General features: G+C 38.6%; 4 protein-coding genes across 4 annotated transcripts; 2 read left to right on the plus strand and 2 right to left on the minus strand.

Annotated features, from left to right (window-relative positions):
* Window positions 1–943: 943 nt before the first annotated feature.
* Window positions 944–1,813, minus strand: LOC147764422 (uncharacterized). Its single transcript, XM_086998787.1, has one exon. The coding sequence runs from the start codon at window positions 1,725–1,727 to the stop codon at window positions 1,434–1,436; it is 294 nt and encodes a 97-aa protein (XP_086854913.1). The 5' UTR covers window positions 1,728–1,813; the 3' UTR covers window positions 944–1,433.
* Window positions 1,814–2,566: 753 nt separating this feature from the next.
* LOC147764423 (uncharacterized) lies at window positions 2,567–3,295 on the minus strand. Its single transcript, XM_087012206.1, has one exon. It carries the CDS (start codon window positions 3,293–3,295, stop codon window positions 2,567–2,569), a length of 729 nt encoding a protein of 242 aa, XP_086868332.1.
* A 1,761-nt stretch (window positions 3,296–5,056) lies between these two features.
* Window positions 5,057–9,251, plus strand: LOC147764424 (uncharacterized). Its single transcript, XM_013538230.3, has 2 exons — window positions 5,057–6,457; window positions 8,116–9,251. The coding sequence occupies exon 1, from the start codon at window positions 5,355–5,357 to the stop codon at window positions 6,450–6,452; it is 1,098 nt and encodes a 365-aa protein (XP_013393684.2). The 5' UTR covers window positions 5,057–5,354; the 3' UTR covers window positions 6,453–6,457; window positions 8,116–9,251.
* Window positions 9,252–16,441: 7,190 nt separating this feature from the next.
* Window positions 16,442–18,100, plus strand: LOC147764425 (zinc finger protein 862-like). The gene is made up of 3 exons (XM_087012270.1): window positions 16,442–17,280; window positions 17,492–17,709; window positions 17,973–18,100. The coding sequence occupies exons 1-3, from the start codon at window positions 16,979–16,981 to the stop codon at window positions 18,098–18,100; spliced, it is 648 nt and encodes a 215-aa protein (XP_086868396.1). The 5' UTR covers window positions 16,442–16,978.
* The last annotated feature ends 352 nt before the right edge of the window (window positions 18,101–18,452 follow it).

Genomic DNA, 18,452 nt, shown 5'->3' on the forward strand with positions numbered 1-18,452 from the left:
ACAAACATAAATCTTAAAGAGGTCCACAAAACTTATATATACATTTTAAGCTGTTCATGGCTGCATCCCTCAACAGTTTGGCTATTTTTTTTTTTTGGCTTTCTAAGGCTACGACCTTCTTATTATCATTTTCTTTTTCACGCTATTCCTCAGATGTTATCTTCAACTAAGCCACATCCTGTAGGAGTACTTCTCTCTCTCCATACTCCTCCTCTGTACCAATTGCATGTACAGTTCGGAATAAGGGGCACAACTTGTTGAAGGCAGATTTATGTAATGACTGCAGTGCCTTGTTGGCTGGTGTATCTACTGGTGTGTTTATGCTGTCAACATAGGCTTTGGAGTCCTGGTGTCCTGGGATCTTAGGCTGGATGAGCCAATGACAAAAGGCCCTTTACTGTACTTTCTCAACCTGTCAGGCATTTTCCTTTGTGAAAGGGGGGCATAAACAGATCTACACATCTTGCAGAATAGGGTTTGTTGGACGTCATTGACCACTAACCAGCTGAACTTCTTCCAACTATCAACTGTCCGTTTATCCCTCTGAGATTTGTAAAGCTGACGTGACCTTTTGTTGCCTTCCTCTCTGTTAAAAGTGTTACGATTTGGGGGTTGAGTTGATGCCTACCTGAACTGCAATTCTGTTTTAAATAAGATCACAGGTTACAACCTTACTACGCTTATATAATAACCTAAACCTAAGTTTACTCTTTAATTTATACTTATAACAATTATCTACATGCACTTTCAATTAATGCTGCATTAATAAGTTCTCTCAGGTTATGAATTGCTGTAGGGTTTGGAATAATAGTACAGGTTGGAAAATACTCAAAATCTAATAATACTGAAAAACAACTACAAATCTGTCGTGTTAAGATTGCAACCGGTTGTGATTGCGTTATGTCATTAATGCATGGTGCCACCAAGATGGAAGTATCACGTGGGTGTCAAAATAAGGGCTGCGTACCTAAACGTAACATCAGGTACAGGTACCGGTACAGAGGTTTAGGTACAGGTCCTGACCTGTACCTGTACCTGAACCAGTGTTCAGGCGCCCCATGGAGGACCGAAGGCCCGATCCCGAGCTTCCTACCTCACTTCTCAGTCATCCTCCTAGTGACTTAATCTCACAGACTCACACTTACTGAACTTGGGACAAAAAGTCATAAGTTGTCTCACACGGAGAACAGTGACTAGTAGTGACTACACTAGACTAGAGTACTACTGTCTGTAACAGTCTAACAGACTACAGCATACAGACAACATGTAGTTCAAACTTTCAAAGTACCTAAGAAGTTGTCCCATTGAGGGAAGTGACTAGAGTACTCAGTTAATTTAGATATTTAAAAAACACGTACACTATGAGGCCTAATGCCATATCTACAGTTGTAAAGTTATGTAGGCCATATTTCCATGACAAAATGGTCTAACTTCTAAGTGTTCTTGTTGAGAAACAGGACATTCACATTCTCTGGCTCAAGGCAGGCTCTTTCAGCAGACACTATATCTCCAGCTGTGATGAATACCCTCTCACAAGGAACACTGGTTCCAGACACAACTAGGTAACGCTTGGCCAGGCCACTCAACAGGCCACCTCCAGAAGGCCACAATGTCATTGGTGGAGCAGAGTTTGGGAAGGTTTTTATAAGTGTGTACTTCCTGCTGTGCCCCAATTCTAATTGGCAAGGGTAGTTCCACGCGATTGACCTCCACATCCTCATCTTCATCTATGAAGATCTCTTCCATAGCTGATAGCTTTGCCAGCTTCGCAGGGACTTCCACGTCCTCATGGCTATCCTTTGTCTCCGTTTCTGACTGCAATGACAGACATGCTGAAAACTGAAAACTTTTAAAAATAATTAAAGAGACTTACCTTGGTTAAGTCGAAGCTTGATTTCAATTCTTTGTGTAAAGAATTGAGGGAGGGGTTAACTGCCACCCTCCCACCCAGCTTTGTGTTATGTAATATAGTGAGATAGAGAGAGCTGTGGGGGATTAATGTAATTAAGTCCATTTGGTTAATGTGACAAAACACTTTGAAAAGTGCCCTGTGCGGATCTCAGTTAAAAGTACTATTAGTAATCAATTTAAAGTATCAGAAGTCTTATTGATTCCTTGACTTTGTTCTTAAATTTTCTGTATAAATCCTATCTATTATAGGGTATATCAAAAAAAGTGAACACTTAGAAAAATATCCAGAATTAAAAAAAATTATTTCATATAACAAATGTAAATATAGGTTCGTAGGGAAATTATGCTTCTATGCACCCCATGGATTGTCGTGTCTTTTCACGCATGACTGAACAGGGTCAAATTATGTCATGAGGATCAAATTTTTATTTCGAGAACTTTTTTTTCTGCAAAAGGTTGATTAATTGCCATGAAATGGTTCTGTCAATGGTTTTCAAATGAAAAACCTGCCAATTAACCTTTTGTTTCCTGTTTCCTGTTCTTTTGTCATGATCATCCAATGTTACAAGAACTTCTCCTCCACAAGTTTCAACTGAAGCAGCGTCGATATGCACAGTTTGTACGTACATGTGTGATAACTTTAAAGTTTTAACCCTTAGTCTTCAACATGCTGTCCATTTCTGTCCAAGCAGATTTGGGCTCTTCTCCTCATGCCATAAACTGCACATCGTACTGTGGCTCTATCCCGTCGAAGAATATCCACCTCATCCCTGATACGCCTCTCAGGGTAATCCAAGTCTCGTGGTGGGGTTACATAAACCTTGGACTTGGGGTGACCCCACAAGAAGTCCAATGGGGTCATGTCGGGCAATCGTGGGGGCCATTCCACCTGACGATGCAAAGCGATAACTCGGTCGCCAAACAACTCTGTGAGACGCTCAGTGACTGTTCGTCTCCTATGTGGAGGAGCTCCATCCAGAGCCCACCAGCAGAACTGGAATCGACCATTCCTTTGACGATGAAATCGTTCAAATCGATTGACAGCAGGAACCACATTTTGATTCAACATTTCGAGGTAATCATCACCATTGATGTTGTTCCGGAAGAAAAAAGGACCGATGATGGAGCCATTCCCTATGAGGCCGATCCACACTGTCACTTTGTGGCAATAATTATTGCATTGATAACCAAAGTTCCGGGGTTGTTGTCCTTGCAGCGCATACTGCCTCACATTGTGCGAATTCACTATGCCATTTAAGGCAAATCCAGATTCATCACCAATAATGAGGTCATCAAGGAAGTGGTAATATTTCTGAAGTAGCCATTGACAGAAACGTTGTCGTCGATCTGGGTCACCTGGCAAGAGCTCATTTCGCTTGATCATTTGATACGGATAGTAATGAAGATCGAGTCTAGTGATTCTGTTTAATGTTGCTTGTGTCAAATTAAGGCCATTTCTTCAACTGCTGATTGCCTGACCTGCATTCTGGTCAGGTACCTTTCTAACAGCTGCAATGTTTGCAGCGGATCGCCCAGTTCGTCTCCAACCTGATCACTCCTTGTTCAAATTCTTACTGGTGCCTGTTGCTTCATACTTCTTTACATTTTTGTACACAGTTCCTCTCGAAGGGCAACACATGCCTGAGAATTGTACACGGAATCTCTGAAGAACTTCGGACACACTGTCATCTGTATGATACTCCTTCACCATGAAGGAGCGTCGCTGTGGTGTGTACTGGGGCCTAACCATTGGAAAGGTCCAAATGAGGATGATGCACAGTTGACTGGCCAATTTATCCTCAAACCATTCAACATTCAAGATATTATGTAAGGTATTCAGAACTTGAATACCAACATTACCTTGGCCTACCAACAAATTACCATTCATTTAGGTCATGGTGATCAGATGTTGGTTTTCAAATGTAAACCTAATCATCAGCTAAGCATCAATGACAGAGAGCTAGAAGGTCTAGAAGGTCTTATATACATGTTCAGATAGTACACATTTACCAATCAGAACCAATTATACAATGAACAGTTTTACCTTTAAGTTACCAATCACAGGAGATTCAGACTTGCACACCGGACTATACTTTACTTATAGAGACATCTACCAGCAGCAATATAAAACAATCTCAACTAACACACTACATCGTCACAGAAGGAGAAATTCTTGTAAAATTGGAGGTTCATGACAAAAGAACATGAAAGGCAGATAACAGGGAAGAAAAGGTTAATTGGCAGGTTTTTAATTTGAAAACCATTGATAGAACCCATTTCATGGCAATTTATCAACCTTTTGCGAAAAAAAAGTTCTCGAAGTAAAAATTTGATCCTCATGCAGGGTTTGTACTCATAAGGTTCAACAAAATTTCAGGATTTTTCCAGGACTTTTCCAGGATTATTTTTAAATTTTCAGGTGTAAAAACTTTCTAATATTTGAAGCTGTAAATTATATTTTATGAAAGGGAATATTAAGTTTAAGATCATAATACAGTCATATTTTATAAAGCCTAAAGAAAACACAAAATTTTCTGTAAAACATTTTAATTATTCAAATAAATTTGTGGTTTGACTATTTCTTTAACAATTCTTAGTCTTTCAATAGTCATTCAGTGTCTGATTTTCATTATATGAAAAATGTAGCTTTCTATTCTACACTATAACAATTCTATAAGATCTGTCATGCTACTGCACAGGAATGATACCATTGGCTTATCTGACTGGAATTTGGTGAGAAAGGGGTTTATTGATTTTGCCATTCTCTTGAAGAACGCTAGGCTAGCTTCAGTAAGAGGGTTGTTGCAGGCATCTTTGATAACTTAATATGACTTGTTTTAGGGGCGATTTATTTTCTTCTTTTCGACAGATTCTACGTAGAGTTTAATAGATGGTCATATGAGTAGGGCTCTAGTAACAACCGATAAATTCTCCAGTTATCTATGATCGCAGAACTTCATGGGAAAATCGCTTACTCCTGTCGTATTTTTGAAATCCTGTCGTCTTGCTGGGGAGTCTTTGAATAGCCAGTGTAAATTGGTCAAGATCTGATCAGTGTCGAAAATATGGGCTCCATCCTTGAATGCACCATGGATAATATGCAAGCCGCAGCTACCGATATCAATTATACTAGCTTTACAGTCCTTTTCAAGATTCTTTTTCGTAAGAAGAATTTCGTTGGTCTTAACTGAGATCCGGTTGCGCGCGCAGGGCACTTTAGGTTGCACGCTAGTTGAAGCAAGGAGTCTTGGTGCAATACTCCTTGGTTGAAGGGCGAATTTGTCTAGTGGCGCTGATCTTTTTCACCGAAACGTGGTTTTGGGTGATTTTTATTGTGCACGTGGTGCATGCTATATCGTTATAGACAGTGGTATTGCCGTTTGCAACGGTATTTGGCGCAATTTCAGTCAGGTTTCGTCGTCTGCTTCTGAACACGTGGTGTCATGGCGGACGAAACTACATGTAGTACCATTACTAAAAATGGACCTGAACACGTGAGTGATGGCAGGAAGGGTAAAGGGAAGTCGGCTTCCAAAAACCCTAAGTCTGTGGAGAAATCCTCGTCAGAGGATAATATTATGTCATTACTTGTATCTTTAAAAGCCTCTGTGGACGCTCAGGACGGCAGGTTAGAGAACATCGTCAGCCGTATTGATAATATGGAGGCGCAATATTCTCAGTATGACGACGAAGTTTACGTCGATAATGAATGTGTTGAGCCGGAGGAGGCAGGCACAACGGGTGAAAAAAGGAAGTTGGACTCGTATCTTCCCGACACGGAAGACAACCTGTTTAAGCACATGGCCAAGAAGTTTAACATGTCGGAGGAAATGGCCGACAACGTGGATGATGTGCTGGCCAAAACTGTGAACGATCTTTTTATGAATGGCCTGGACGAACAACATTTAAACGAGTTGATTAAACAGAACCACAGGCCAGGTAACTGTGATTACCTGCAAGTCGTGAAAACCAACCAGTTGATATGGGACCAGGTCCCAGGTTGGACCAAAGCAAACGATAGGAAAATGCAAAACATAGCACATACTTTGGTTAAAGGTGCAAACATTTTAGTTAAAACTGTAAACCAGATGGCCTTATACGAAAGGAATCCAGAAAAGGACACGAGTGATCATACTGGCAGCATGATCGAAAACTGCAACGATGTCCTAGCACTCATGGGACATATGAACAGGCAGATAAATATGACAAGGAAAGATTTTTTGAAACCGCAATTGAGCGGAGAATATGCTCACCTCTGCAGTCATGAGCTGACTTACAGCCAAAAATTTTTATTTGGAGACGATCTTCCCAAAATGGCAAGGGATATAGAGGATTGCTCAAAAATCAAACATAAATTGTTTGACAGATCTCTCAGAGGGCGTAGAGGACGTGGTGCCAGAGGCCGTGGATCTGTGTACAGAGGTGTTAATCGACCTACTGGAGGGGGAAGACCCAGAGTGTGGCAGGATGATCCTGGAGCAGGGCCTTCTTTTGCAAAAAACTATGTACGCAGGGGACAGAGGAATCTGCCCAAGCAATAAATGAGGTAAATAATTATTTTGAAGCAGGTAGATTGGCTGACTTTATTGATCAATGGAAACTGATTACAAGTGACCTATTTATTCTTGACATTGTAAAGCATTGTCATATTAATCTAGATTTCAACGGTGGGATTCCTGCCATTGTGAAATCAAATTGCAAGTTTAATAGGTTAGAAATGTCCATTATTGACATAGAAATTAAAAAATTATTGGACATGAAAGTGATTATTCCTGTGAATAGTGAAGCAGGCCAAATTTTATCACCAATTTTTTTGAGACAAAAAGAAAATGGTGAATACAGATTAATTCTGAATCTAAAGGAATTAAATCGGTTCATTCCATATCAGCATTTTAAGATGGAAACCTTTGAGAAAACCCTACCATTGATAACCAAAAATGTAAAAATGGGGTCTGTCGATATCCGTCATGCTTATTATTCAATTAAACTTGCAGATGAACAGCAAAAATTTTTTAGATTCCAGTGGAGGGATAAAATCTACCAATATACCTGCTTACCCAATGGGGTCAGTGAAGGCCCGCGATTGTTTACAAAACTTCTTAAACCAGTTTTTGGGAAACTGAGAAGTTTAGGTTATGTTAGTTCAGGGTACATTGATGACAGTTTAATAATTGGCAGTGATGATTTAGAATGTACGGAGAACTTGAATGCAACAGTTACACTTCTGTCCAAATTGGGTTTCATCATAAATGAAGACAAATCAGTTTTGAGACCAACAAGCAAGTTAAAATTTTTGGGAAATGTTATTGATTCTGACAGAATGATAGTAACACTGCCACTTGACAGGCAGGAGAAAATAATTTCTGCATGCGAAGAGTTGTATAATGTTTCAAAGGCACCTATTAGACAAGTGGCGAGAGTCATTGGGTTGTTAGTAGCAAGTTTTTCAGCTGTGGATTATGGCAAACTGTACTATAGGAAGTTAGAAAGAGCAAAGATTAAGGCTTTACAAGAATCGAAGGGTAACTATGATGCACCCATGATAATATCAAACAGTATGAGGTCAGATTTAATTTGGTGGATTGTCAACTTGAAATCCCAGCATAGGGTTATTGCTAGACCAAACCCCTCAGAGACTTTACATACAGACGCATCCACTTTAGGTTGGGGTGCAAGTTATAAAAACAATAATTTTGGAGGTAGATGGACGGATGTAGAGGGTAAATTGCCTATTAATGTATTAGAATTAATGGCCATTTTGAATGCACTCAAGTCCCTCAAACGTGATCTTAAGTCAAAGCATATTAAGGTGATGTCAGATAACACTACGGCAGTGTCATACATTAACAACATGGGAGGCACAGTTTCTGAAAACTGTAATAAAGTAGCATGTGACATATGGATTTGGTGTATATCACATGATGTCTGGTTAACATGTACACATATAGCTGGCAAAAATAATGAGGCAGCAGATAAGGCTTCCAGAGAATTCAAGGATGATCTTGAATGGAAATTAGACAGCAAGATTTTTCATAAGATATGTAATTTTTGGGGAATCCCAGATATAGACTGCTTTGCATCTAGAATAAATGCTCAAGTAGAAACATATTGTTCATGGAAGCCTGATCCAAACTGCTCTTTTGTTGATGCTTTTACCATTGACTGGGAAACTTTTAACTCAGTTTATTTGTTTCCACCTTTTAGCTTACTGGGAAACTGTGTGCAGAAAGTCAGACAGGACAGAGCCAAGGGAATCATTGTAGCACCAATGTGGCCCACACAAGCATGGTTTCCGAGACTGATGGAATTGTTGGTGGAGAAACCAGTCATAATACAGAAAAAGAAGAATCTTTTAAGACTTCCTCACCTGCAGTTGAAACACCCTTTGGAAGGGAAATTAAGACTGATTGCTTGCAAAGTGTCAGGAATAGTTTCAGAGAACGAGGGTTTTCAGAGGACTCTACCAAAATACTTATGTTGTCTTGGAAAACAGGGACACAAAAACAATATAACACACACATTAACAGGTGGTTTCAGTACTGTAGTAAAAGGACGATTACTCCACTTTCGCCAACTTTGGAAGCAGTAATCGAGTTTTTAACTGAACAATTTAATAAAGGTTTGGGTTATGAGAGTTTGAACACTGCACGTGGAGCTCTCTCAGCTTTAGGAATAAACTTTGATGGATTCAGAATTGGAAATCACCCATTAATTATCAGATACATGTAGGGTGTGTTTGCAGCCAGACCATCACAACCCAGATACACAGAGGTGTGGGATGTTGAAAGAGTATTGACATATTTGAGGAAACTTTCTCCTGTTAAGCATATAACTCTCAAAGATTTGACATTAAAGCTAGTGATGCTCATGGCTCTGACTCAAGCTGCACGTACACAAACTTTGCAGTTGTTAAGTTTTCAAGGTTATAAAAAATTGAGAACTGAGTTTTTGTTCAAGTTAGATGGTTCTTTAAAACAAAATAGGCCAGGTTATAATGTTGTTTCAGTATCTTTTAAGGCCTACCCTCCAGACAGGAGGCTTTGTGTGTATACTGTATTGAAGGAATATTTGTTTCGCACAAAAGTCATGAGAAATGACAAGAACTGTGCACGTTTGTTAATAAGTTACATGAAACCACATCATAATGTCGCAAGAGACACAGTAGCAAGATGGATAAAAACTGTTATGAGTAGAGCTGGTATAGACACTTATACATTTAGCTCTCACAGTGTTAGAGCTGCAGCTACCTCTAAGGCAAAAGCCTCTGCAGTACCTATATCAGTCATTATTGACAAAGCTGGTTGGTCTAAGAAAAGTACTTTTGCGAAGTTCTATGACAAGCGCATTGTAAGTAATCAAGACAGATTCCAGGATGGAGTTCTGGATAAATAAAGAATCTTTTGAAATGAATGAAATGTTTGTCACATCAAGCTTTAAAGTCTCAGTTAAGACCAACGAAATTCTTCTTACGAAAAAGAATTTAAAAAATTAAACGAGACTTACCTTGGTTAAGTCGAAGTTTGATTTCAATTCTTTGAGTAAAGAATTGAGGGAGGGCTTAACTGCCACCCTCCCACCCAACTTTGGGTTACAGCTCATTGCTTGTATTATAGAGGAAGAGAACTGTGGGGAATTAATGTAATTAATTCCATGTGGTTAATGTGACAAACACTTTGAAAAGTGCCCTGCGCGCGCAACCGGATCTCAGTTAAGCCCTCCCTCAATTCTTTACTCAAAGAATTGAAATCAAACTTCGACTTAACCAAGGTAAGTCTCGTTTAATTTTTTAAATTTTTGCAAAACATGCGATGGAATTTCCAATTTACTTGTGGTCCATCCATTGACAATTGAAGAAGGTTGTTTACAAAACTTCTTAAACCAGTTTTTGGGAAACTGAGAAGTTTAGGTTATGTTAGTTCAGGGTACATTGATGACAGTTTAATAATTGGCAGTGATGATTTAGAATGTACGGAGAACTTGAATGCAACAGTTACACTTCTGTCCAAATTGGGTTTCATCATAAATGAAGACAAATCAGTTTTGAGACCAACAAGCAAGTTAAAATTTTTGGGAAATGTTATTGATTCTGACAGAATGATAGTAACACTGCCACTTGACAGGCAGGAGAAAATAATTTCTGCATGCGAAGAGTTGTATAATGTTTCAAAGGCACCTATTAGACAAGTGGCGAGAGTCATTGGGTTGTTAGTAGCAAGTTTTTCAGCTGTGGATTATGGCAAACTGTACTATAGGAAGTTAGAAAGAGCAAAGATTAAGGCTTTACAAGAATCGAAGGGTAACTATGATGCACCCATGATAATATCAAACAGTATGAGGTCAGATTTAATTTGGTGGATTGTCAACTTGAAATCCCAGCATAGGGTTATTGCTAGACCAAACCCCTCAGAGACTTTACATACAGACGCATCCACTTTAGGTTGGGGTGCAAGTTATAAAAACAATAATTTTGGAGGTAGATGGACGGATGTAGAGGGTAAATTGCCTATTAATGTATTAGAATTAATGGCCATTTTGAATGCACTCAAGTCCCTCAAACGTGATCTTAAGTCAAAGCATATTAAGGTGATGTCAGATAACACTACGGCAGTGTCATACATTAACAACATGGGAGGCACAGTTTCTGAAAACTGTAATAAAGTAGCATGTGACATATGGATTTGGTGTATATCACATGATGTCTGGTTAACATGTACACATATAGCTGGCAAAAATAATGAGGCAGCAGATAAGGCTTCCAGAGAATTCAAGGATGATCTTGAATGGAAATTAGACAGCAAGATTTTTCATAAGATATGTAATTTTTGGGGAATCCCAGATATAGACTGCTTTGCATCTAGAATAAATGCTCAAGTAGAAACATATTGTTCATGGAAGCCTGATCCAAACTGCTCTTTTGTTGATGCTTTTACCATTGACTGGGAAACTTTTAACTCAGTTTATTTGTTTCCACCTTTTAGCTTACTGGGAAACTGTGTGCAGAAAGTCAGACAGGACAGAGCCAAGGGAATCATTGTAGCACCAATGTGGCCCACACAAGCATGGTTTCCGAGACTGATGGAATTGTTGGTGGAGAAACCAGTCATAATACAGAAAAAGAAGAATCTTTTAAGACTTCCTCACCTGCAGTTGAAACACCCTTTGGAAGGGAAATTAAGACTGATTGCTTGCAAAGTGTCAGGAATAGTTTCAGAGAACGAGGATTTTCAGAGGACTCTACCAAAATACTTATGTTGTCTTGGAAAACAGGGACACAAAAACAATATAACACACACATTAACAGGTGGTTTCAGTACTGTAGTAAAAGGACGATTACTCCACTTTCGCCAACTTTGGAAGCAGTAATCGAGTTTTTAACTGAACAATTTAATAAAGGTTTGGGTTATGAGAGTTTGAACACTGCACGTGGAGCTCTCTCAGCTTTAGGAATAAACTTTGATGGATTCAGAATTGGAAATCACCCATTAATTATCAGATACATGTAGGGTGTGTTTGCAGCCAGACCATCACAACCCAGATACACAGAGGTGTGGGATGTTGAAAGAGTATTGACATATTTGAGGAAACTTTCTCCTGTTAAGCATATAACTCTCAAAGATTTGACATTAAAGCTAGTGATGCTCATGGCTCTGACTCAAGCTGCACGTACACAAACTTTGCAGTTGTTAAGTTTTCAAGGTTATAAAAAATTGAGAACTGAGTTTTTGTTCAAGTTAGATGGTTCTTTAAAACAAAATAGGCCAGGTTATAATGTTGTTTCAGTATCTTTTAAGGCCTACCCTCCAGACAGGAGGCTTTGTGTGTATACTGTATTGAAGGAATATTTGTTTCGCACAAAAGTCATGAGAAATGACAAGAACTGTGCACGTTTGTTAATAAGTTACATGAAACCACATCATAATGTCGCAAGAGACACAGTAGCAAGATGGATAAAAACTGTTATGAGTAGAGCTGGTATAGACACTTATACATTTAGCTCTCACAGTGTTAGAGCTGCAGCTACCTCTAAGGCAAAAGCCTCTGCAGTACCTATATCAGTCATTATTGACAAAGCTGGTTGGTCTAAGAAAAGTACTTTTGCGAAGTTCTATGACAAGCGCATTGTAAGTAATCAAGACAGATTCCAGGATGGAGTTCTGGATAAATAAAGAATCTTTTGAAATGAATGAAATGTTTGTCACATCAAGCTTTAAAGTCTCAGTTAAGACCAACGAAATTCTTCTTACGAAAAAGAATTTAAAAAATTAAACGAGACTTACCTTGGTTAAGTCGAAGTTTGATTTCAATTCTTTGAGTAAAGAATTGAGGGAGGGCTTAACTGCCACCCTCCCACCCAACTTTGGGTTACAGCTCATTGCTTGTATTATAGAGGAAGAGAACTGTGGGGAATTAATGTAATTAATTCCATGTGGTTAATGTGACAAACACTTTGAAAAGTGCCCTGCGCGCGCAACCGGATCTCAGTTAAGCCCTCCCTCAATTCTTTACTCAAAGAATTGAAATCAAACTTCGACTTAACCAAGGTAAGTCTCGTTTAATTTTTTAAATTTTTGCAAAACATGCGATGGAATTTCCAATTTACTTGTGGTCCATCCATTGACAATTGAAGAAGGTTGTGTAACACACCCTTCAGGTTTGCAACACCTTCATCAAAGTGTTTAATCATATCATCTGCTTTTCCATGTCCCATAAAGACACTGTTCAAATATCGTGTTTGAACCCGATTGTTTTTTGAGTCCCAATATCTAATATGAACATCCATCTGTTTGGTGTGTGTGGTCTTGTTTAGAGATTTCATCAAATATTCGAATGTGTATTGCATATTTTTGTACCTGCGATAAAAAACACTTTAGGATTTTACCTTGTGTCACATTAGGTTTCAGTTATATAGGCAATAATAATGTAAAAAAGATCTTTTTAACAATGATGATGTTTTAATCATAGGTCTAATGATACGTTAAATCATCAATGCAATATCTCAATATTTCCGACTAACGATTATAAAAATTCATTACCTTTACTGCCAATACTGGTATCCATTTTGGACTGATTAAAGAACACAGCAATTGGCATCCCGGTTTTTCTCAATCTCGATCTCTTGACGTTTTCCATGTGTTTGAAACTTTTAGTGGCATGGGATTTAACTGCACATATTCCCATGTTGCCTAAGCTAAATGTCTTCTTACACACCATGCATCTGGTGCTGTTCGGATCTTTGTCCCTCTCCAGCCAATCACGATATATATATATATATATATATATATATATATATATAATGTGACTTTATTATGTGATCATCAGTTAAGATTTCTTTCTTTAATGAAATAATAATATGTATTCTTTACACAATGATTCATAAAGCACAATTGTAAGCTTTTCACTATAAGAGAAAAATACAAGGAGAAAACCGAAGTGTGTGTGAGACTCAGAGATCCTATGGTAGAGTTCCAACCTCCTCTAATTCGTTAAAGGTCCTGTATGACTTCAGAGAATGTGCTCAAACTGACTCAAGTGATCAATAAAAAAACCTTGAAGAAGACTGACCATGAGGTCTGAAACGAGGTCAAAAGCTAATGAATACTATCCCTTTATAAAGAATTGTAGCAAATTAAATACTTTCCCAAGGCCATAAACTGAATTTAAAATACAGGGTAGAATTCGACCACTTCTGAAGGCTGTATTACATAATGTTTTACATTATGATCCCCACCAATCTATACACTACAATCCTTGTAGATGATTTCACTGGTATTTCTAATTATGGGAGTTGAAAAGTCCAGAACTAAAAATGCCATTGTGTAAAAAATTATTCACAAAACTCACAGAAAAATAAATATAACATTTGAACTCCTGTAATGAATCATTAAGTAAGCCTACTGATAATGAGGCAGCTGTCAAATGCACAGACAAAAAGCACAGAAAAGTGCACAAAATGGGATAATTTTATCAAATTTGACACAATAATACATTATGCTTGACAGGAAAATCAACACCAAATTTTAATTTTGCCAAACAGGTAACACAGATATTAGGAACATGTATCAGTAGTATGAAACCGCAATCAGATTCAGACATTGTAGCAGCTGGGTCAGTGAAACTCTGTCACAGCTTCTCCCCTAAGTGCAATCAGTGGGTTATCAGCTTAATTGTCTGTCACGCCTCCTCCAGCAGCTGCAGGGTAATTAACCTGCATGTTTGCTCAGATTAATTACCTCCTAGCTGTTCGAGGAGGCAAGTCGGACAGTAAAGGTATAAGGATCTCATACAGAGTTGGACCAACCTAAGTACATGTAGTAGGATCTGTCTATCAGTATATTTATAAATTCAATATATTTGAAAAGTAAAATTATTTGCTATGTTTAATAATTATGTATTTATGTTGGGCGTTAACGGGAGTCACCCTAACAATTTTATGAAAAGGAGTAAAAGAGCGGAGCGTAACAGATTGTGAAATGTGTACCGACATACCATGGGCCCAGGGAGGAAATTATAGTTTTACAATAATTTCTGTATCTATCTCTATTCCTAAAGCACACGGTAAGCATTTGGCACACGCCACTTGCGCTGTGCTGTTTTCTAATCGTCTGCGGGGGTATTTTAGTGTGATTTTTGCCTCTTACGCAGCTGAGCAAAATATCTAGCATGTTTGATATTTTTGGCCTCTCGATGGAAATGGCTCAGCGTGTATGGGCTGCAAGCACCGATTGCTCAAGTCATGCCAACAATGAGCATGTGTCAGTAGCCAGAAACAAAGAAAACTGGCAGCCCCCAGCAAAGTCATCCATGTCCAGCTCCTTGAGTAAATTGTGAAAGGCCCCTTGCCTTTTCCTTCTCAAGATCCACTGCCTGCACCTAGTTTGACACCTTGCTGCCTTCTGTTGTCTGCATCACAACAGCAACAAAAAAAGTAACATCTCATCTTCCATTTCAGAATCAGGTTAAGGGCATATGTTTGAATATCAGTGAGTCCATAATAGCTTTATATATCCCAGGTGCATTTGCTCTGGACACTGCTTATATTCCCTCAAAATAAACACACCTTGATACAGAAGCGTGTATATACAGAGTTGGAAATAACTGCCCGTCCCAATGTCCTTGTCGGTCTAATTTCATGAAGGACGGGTAAAAATAATTTGGAGACCGTCCTGTGGTCGGGCCGCACTTTGAAGTCGTCAATAGATCTGAGCGTGAAACACCGCGTCTTTCTTGATTTTGATTTTCACTATATATAAGTGCTTTCAATATAAATCACATGATCATTCCAAATATATGGGTCAGAGATACGTCATTACATCACCTCCGACTTTTACAGCGGGAAATTTCACGTGAACATTCCAAATATGGGAAAATAGGTCAGTTATACGTCATTAAATGACTACTTCCGACTTTTGTCGCGGGAAGATTCGCTGCAATAAGCCAATCAAATGCAAGGTAACATCGGTAATATGATAAAGAAGACAATGTGGCTAGCTAATGTGGCGTACATTTTAACTTCCACGTCTTTAGAAACACCCACATGCTACGAAAATTTCTTGGCCTTCCTGAAAAAAATCATGAAAAGTGACCAGCGACGGAGGTTCGTAAAGACTATGACCAGAACAAAAGGCAACGGACAATAGTTCCAAATTGGAGGGCAGAGTTCAAGTGGTTGATATGTGACGAGAACCGACAAATTTTATATTGCAACACGTGTCGTTCCGTTTACGGCCCGCTTTCTTCAAAATCGAACATTCCGGGGAAATTTAACAGATACAAAAATGGACCCTTTGTTAATGGATGCAAAAATTTAAGGCACGATGCCTTAAAAATTCACAAACAATCCGAAGGACACAGATTCGCCGAATCGTTTATTACCAAAAAAGCTGGAGAGTCAACGGCTGAAAAAACCCTCCTTAGCCTGAACAGAGCAGTGGCGGACAAACTAGACAAACTTTTTAGATCAGCACACGCCATTGCAAAAAAATCAAGACCAAGAAGCGATTTTGTCTGGCAATGTCAATTAGACATGAAAAAAGGACTGGATTTGGGGAACACATATCTCAACAACAAAAGTTGCAAAGAATTTATGGTCGCTATTGCGGAAGTGGAGCGGCGCAAAATTGAAGAAAAATTGGAAGAAGCCAAATTTGTTACCGTCAAAACAGATGGTTCCACTGACATCTCTGTCATAGAGAATGAGATTGTTTACATGCACTTTACAATTAAAGGCATCACTTATTGTTATTTTCTTGGACTAGTGGAGTGCGAGAGTGCCAATGCAATTGGTATTTATAACGCAATTTTGAATGCTTTGAAGTTCAGTCGTGTGGATGTTTTAGAAAGGATTGTGGCCTTTGCTGGAGATGGAGCAGCAGTAAATACAGGACACTTAAACGGTGTCATTTCACATTTTCGAAGAAATGTGAATGAATCAACAGTGATGGTGCAGTGCTTTTCTCATAGGGTGGAATTGGGATATAAAGCCGCTCTCAAGGTAAGAATATCCGTACTCAAGTATTATCATACAAGAATATTACATGTAAATACTTTTGTGCAACAAATAGTAGATCTAAGTTGGTTATTCCATCCTGTTCATTATCAGGCAATTGAAACAAAGCAAAATTGGACAGAAATTAGATATATCAATTTTGTCACATGAAACTACCAGTTCCATAATACCAGTACAGTTTATTTACTGATTATTCTTTACTTTAGTTTTGCTTTGGTGTAAGTGATTTTTTGTTGTTGTTTTTCAGGTAGCCCCAATGTTCACCAAAGTAAATGATCTATTAGATGGTTTGTTTAAATTTTACCACAAAAGTGCTCTTCAAAGGAAACAATTGAAGAGCAATTTTGTAGACTTGCAGATCTCTCAAGCTCTCCCAACAAGGGTGGGCGGTACACGCTGGCTAGGGCATGTGCAAACTGCCCTGAATATTCTCTGGAAGGGATACCAAGCATTTGTAACTCATTTAAGCCAGGTAAAATATGCAGTAAATTTATTGGAGAAATATATATATTTTTTGAATATTGAAAAAATATTTTTGTATAGTACCAGTTAAAATGCCTTATGATGAAGGAAATCCAAACGTATGCTTATTTTTCACATTTGTTGAAATTTTGTGATTTTTTCTCATACTTCTTGCAGGCAGCTTTGAGAAGTAGTGGACAATCTGCTACTCAGTCCAAAGCCAAGCATCTAGTGAAACTCTTGAGATCTAAAGATGTGATAATATTTGCCCATTTCCTGACTGATGTTGTGGCTGTTTTGACCAATCTCTCCATGTGCCTACAGAAAAGAGCAACATGTTTGTTTGAAGTTCACCAGGAGCTGGAGTGCACAATTGCTAACATCAAGAAATTAGAAAATAGGTAAAATGTGTGCTTAGAGTAGGTGATTGTTGACATAGTTTGCTTCTTCAATGTGCTCATCACTTGCTGGTAGTCTATAGTTGCTCCTAAATTTTTAGTAGCTTGAATAACCTTAGCTATAGATTATATTCACAGTTTCACTTGCTTGAATCCCTTTGCTAGCAGCATATGTTTTTATTTTTTTATTACAAAGCAACTTGTACATTTGTAGGCCTGGGCCTGCACTTAGAAGGGTAAGTGAGGGTGGAGACTCTTTCCAAGGAGAGCTTCTGTCTGGAGATGGCAGCTGTGATGCACAGATGAAAAGGGTGCTGGGTGCTTTGGTTGATAGTTTAGAACACAGATTTCAGGATGTGGAGAAAGGGTTGTTGAGTGCAACAAGAATTGCTGACCTCAAATCCTGGCCTACAAGTATTGATGAAGATGATGGTATTAATGATAACAATTTCATTGCAAATTTGAGTAATGCATCCTGTAGCTTTGTCTTGGTCTGTGGTTCAAATAGCCTTGTTTGCTGTGGTCACTTATACTTTATATGCATTAAACGTTTCTGAAGTATACGAAAGTGTTTAAACACTACATTTAAATGTAATATAAGTAAAATGATGTACCAAACTGAAAGGAAATCCAAACTCAATCATTCAAACTGAAAGTAGGCCTACTCACTAAATTGACTACATTCTTTTTTCCAGATTTTGGCATTGAGCAGGTGATTGTGTTGATGGAACATTTCAGGGAAAGGTTGGCTGGTGCAGGCATTCATGTAGATGGTATTGAGCCAGAATGGATAGTGTTAAAGAATTTACTGTATAAAAAGTAGGTTGCATATTTAAGGTTAACACAGCTTGTATTATTAAGAGTGTACAGCAGTATCAGTTTTGCTAAGAGTTCATGTTGTATTGCAAATGAAAGAATATAGAATTTGAGAAGCACTAAGTTGGAATTAATTGTATATATTAATTGTACATGTTATTGTACCACCAGCGTTAGCGCTGGCGGTACACATGGTTTCGGTCCCGTCCGGATCGTTCCGCCGGCTCCGCCGGCTCCGTTGGCTCCGCCGGCTCCGCTAGACGGCTACCGTTACCGCTTCTCCTCCTAGACGGTAAGGGCCCCCGTACCCATCTCATGGATTTAGGTCACCTATAATCTCAACTCGTTCCACGTAAAAT

The sequence above is a fragment of the Lingula anatina genome, chromosome 1, assembly GCF_051362555.1.
Source record: "Lingula anatina isolate TDL-2025a chromosome 1, LinAna3.0, whole genome shotgun sequence".
NCBI lineage: Eukaryota > Metazoa > Brachiopoda > Lingulata > Lingulida > Lingulidae > Lingula > Lingula anatina.

Bases quoted from the DNA above. Each gene is read 5' to 3' on its own strand.
- LOC147764423 (XM_087012206.1), bottom strand. From the start codon at position 3,295: ATGATCAAGCGAAATGAGCTCTTGCCAGGTGACCCAGATCGACGACAA.
- LOC147764425 (XM_087012270.1), top strand. From the start codon at position 16,979: ATGATGAAGGAAATCCAAACGTATGCTTATTTTTCACATTTGTTGAAA. The intron at 17,281-17,491 runs GTAAAATGTGTG...GTACATTTGTAG, and splicing joins ATCAAGAAATTAGAAAATAG to GCCTGGGCCTGCACTTAGAA. The intron at 17,710-17,972 runs GTATTAATGATA...TCTTTTTTCCAG, and splicing joins AAGTATTGATGAAGATGATG to ATTTTGGCATTGAGCAGGTG.
- LOC147764424 (XM_013538230.3), top strand. From the start codon at position 5,355: ATGGCGGACGAAACTACATGTAGTACCATTACTAAAAATGGACCTGAA.
- LOC147764422 (XM_086998787.1), bottom strand. From the start codon at position 1,727: ATGAAGATGAGGATGTGGAGGTCAATCGCGTGGAACTACCCTTGCCAA.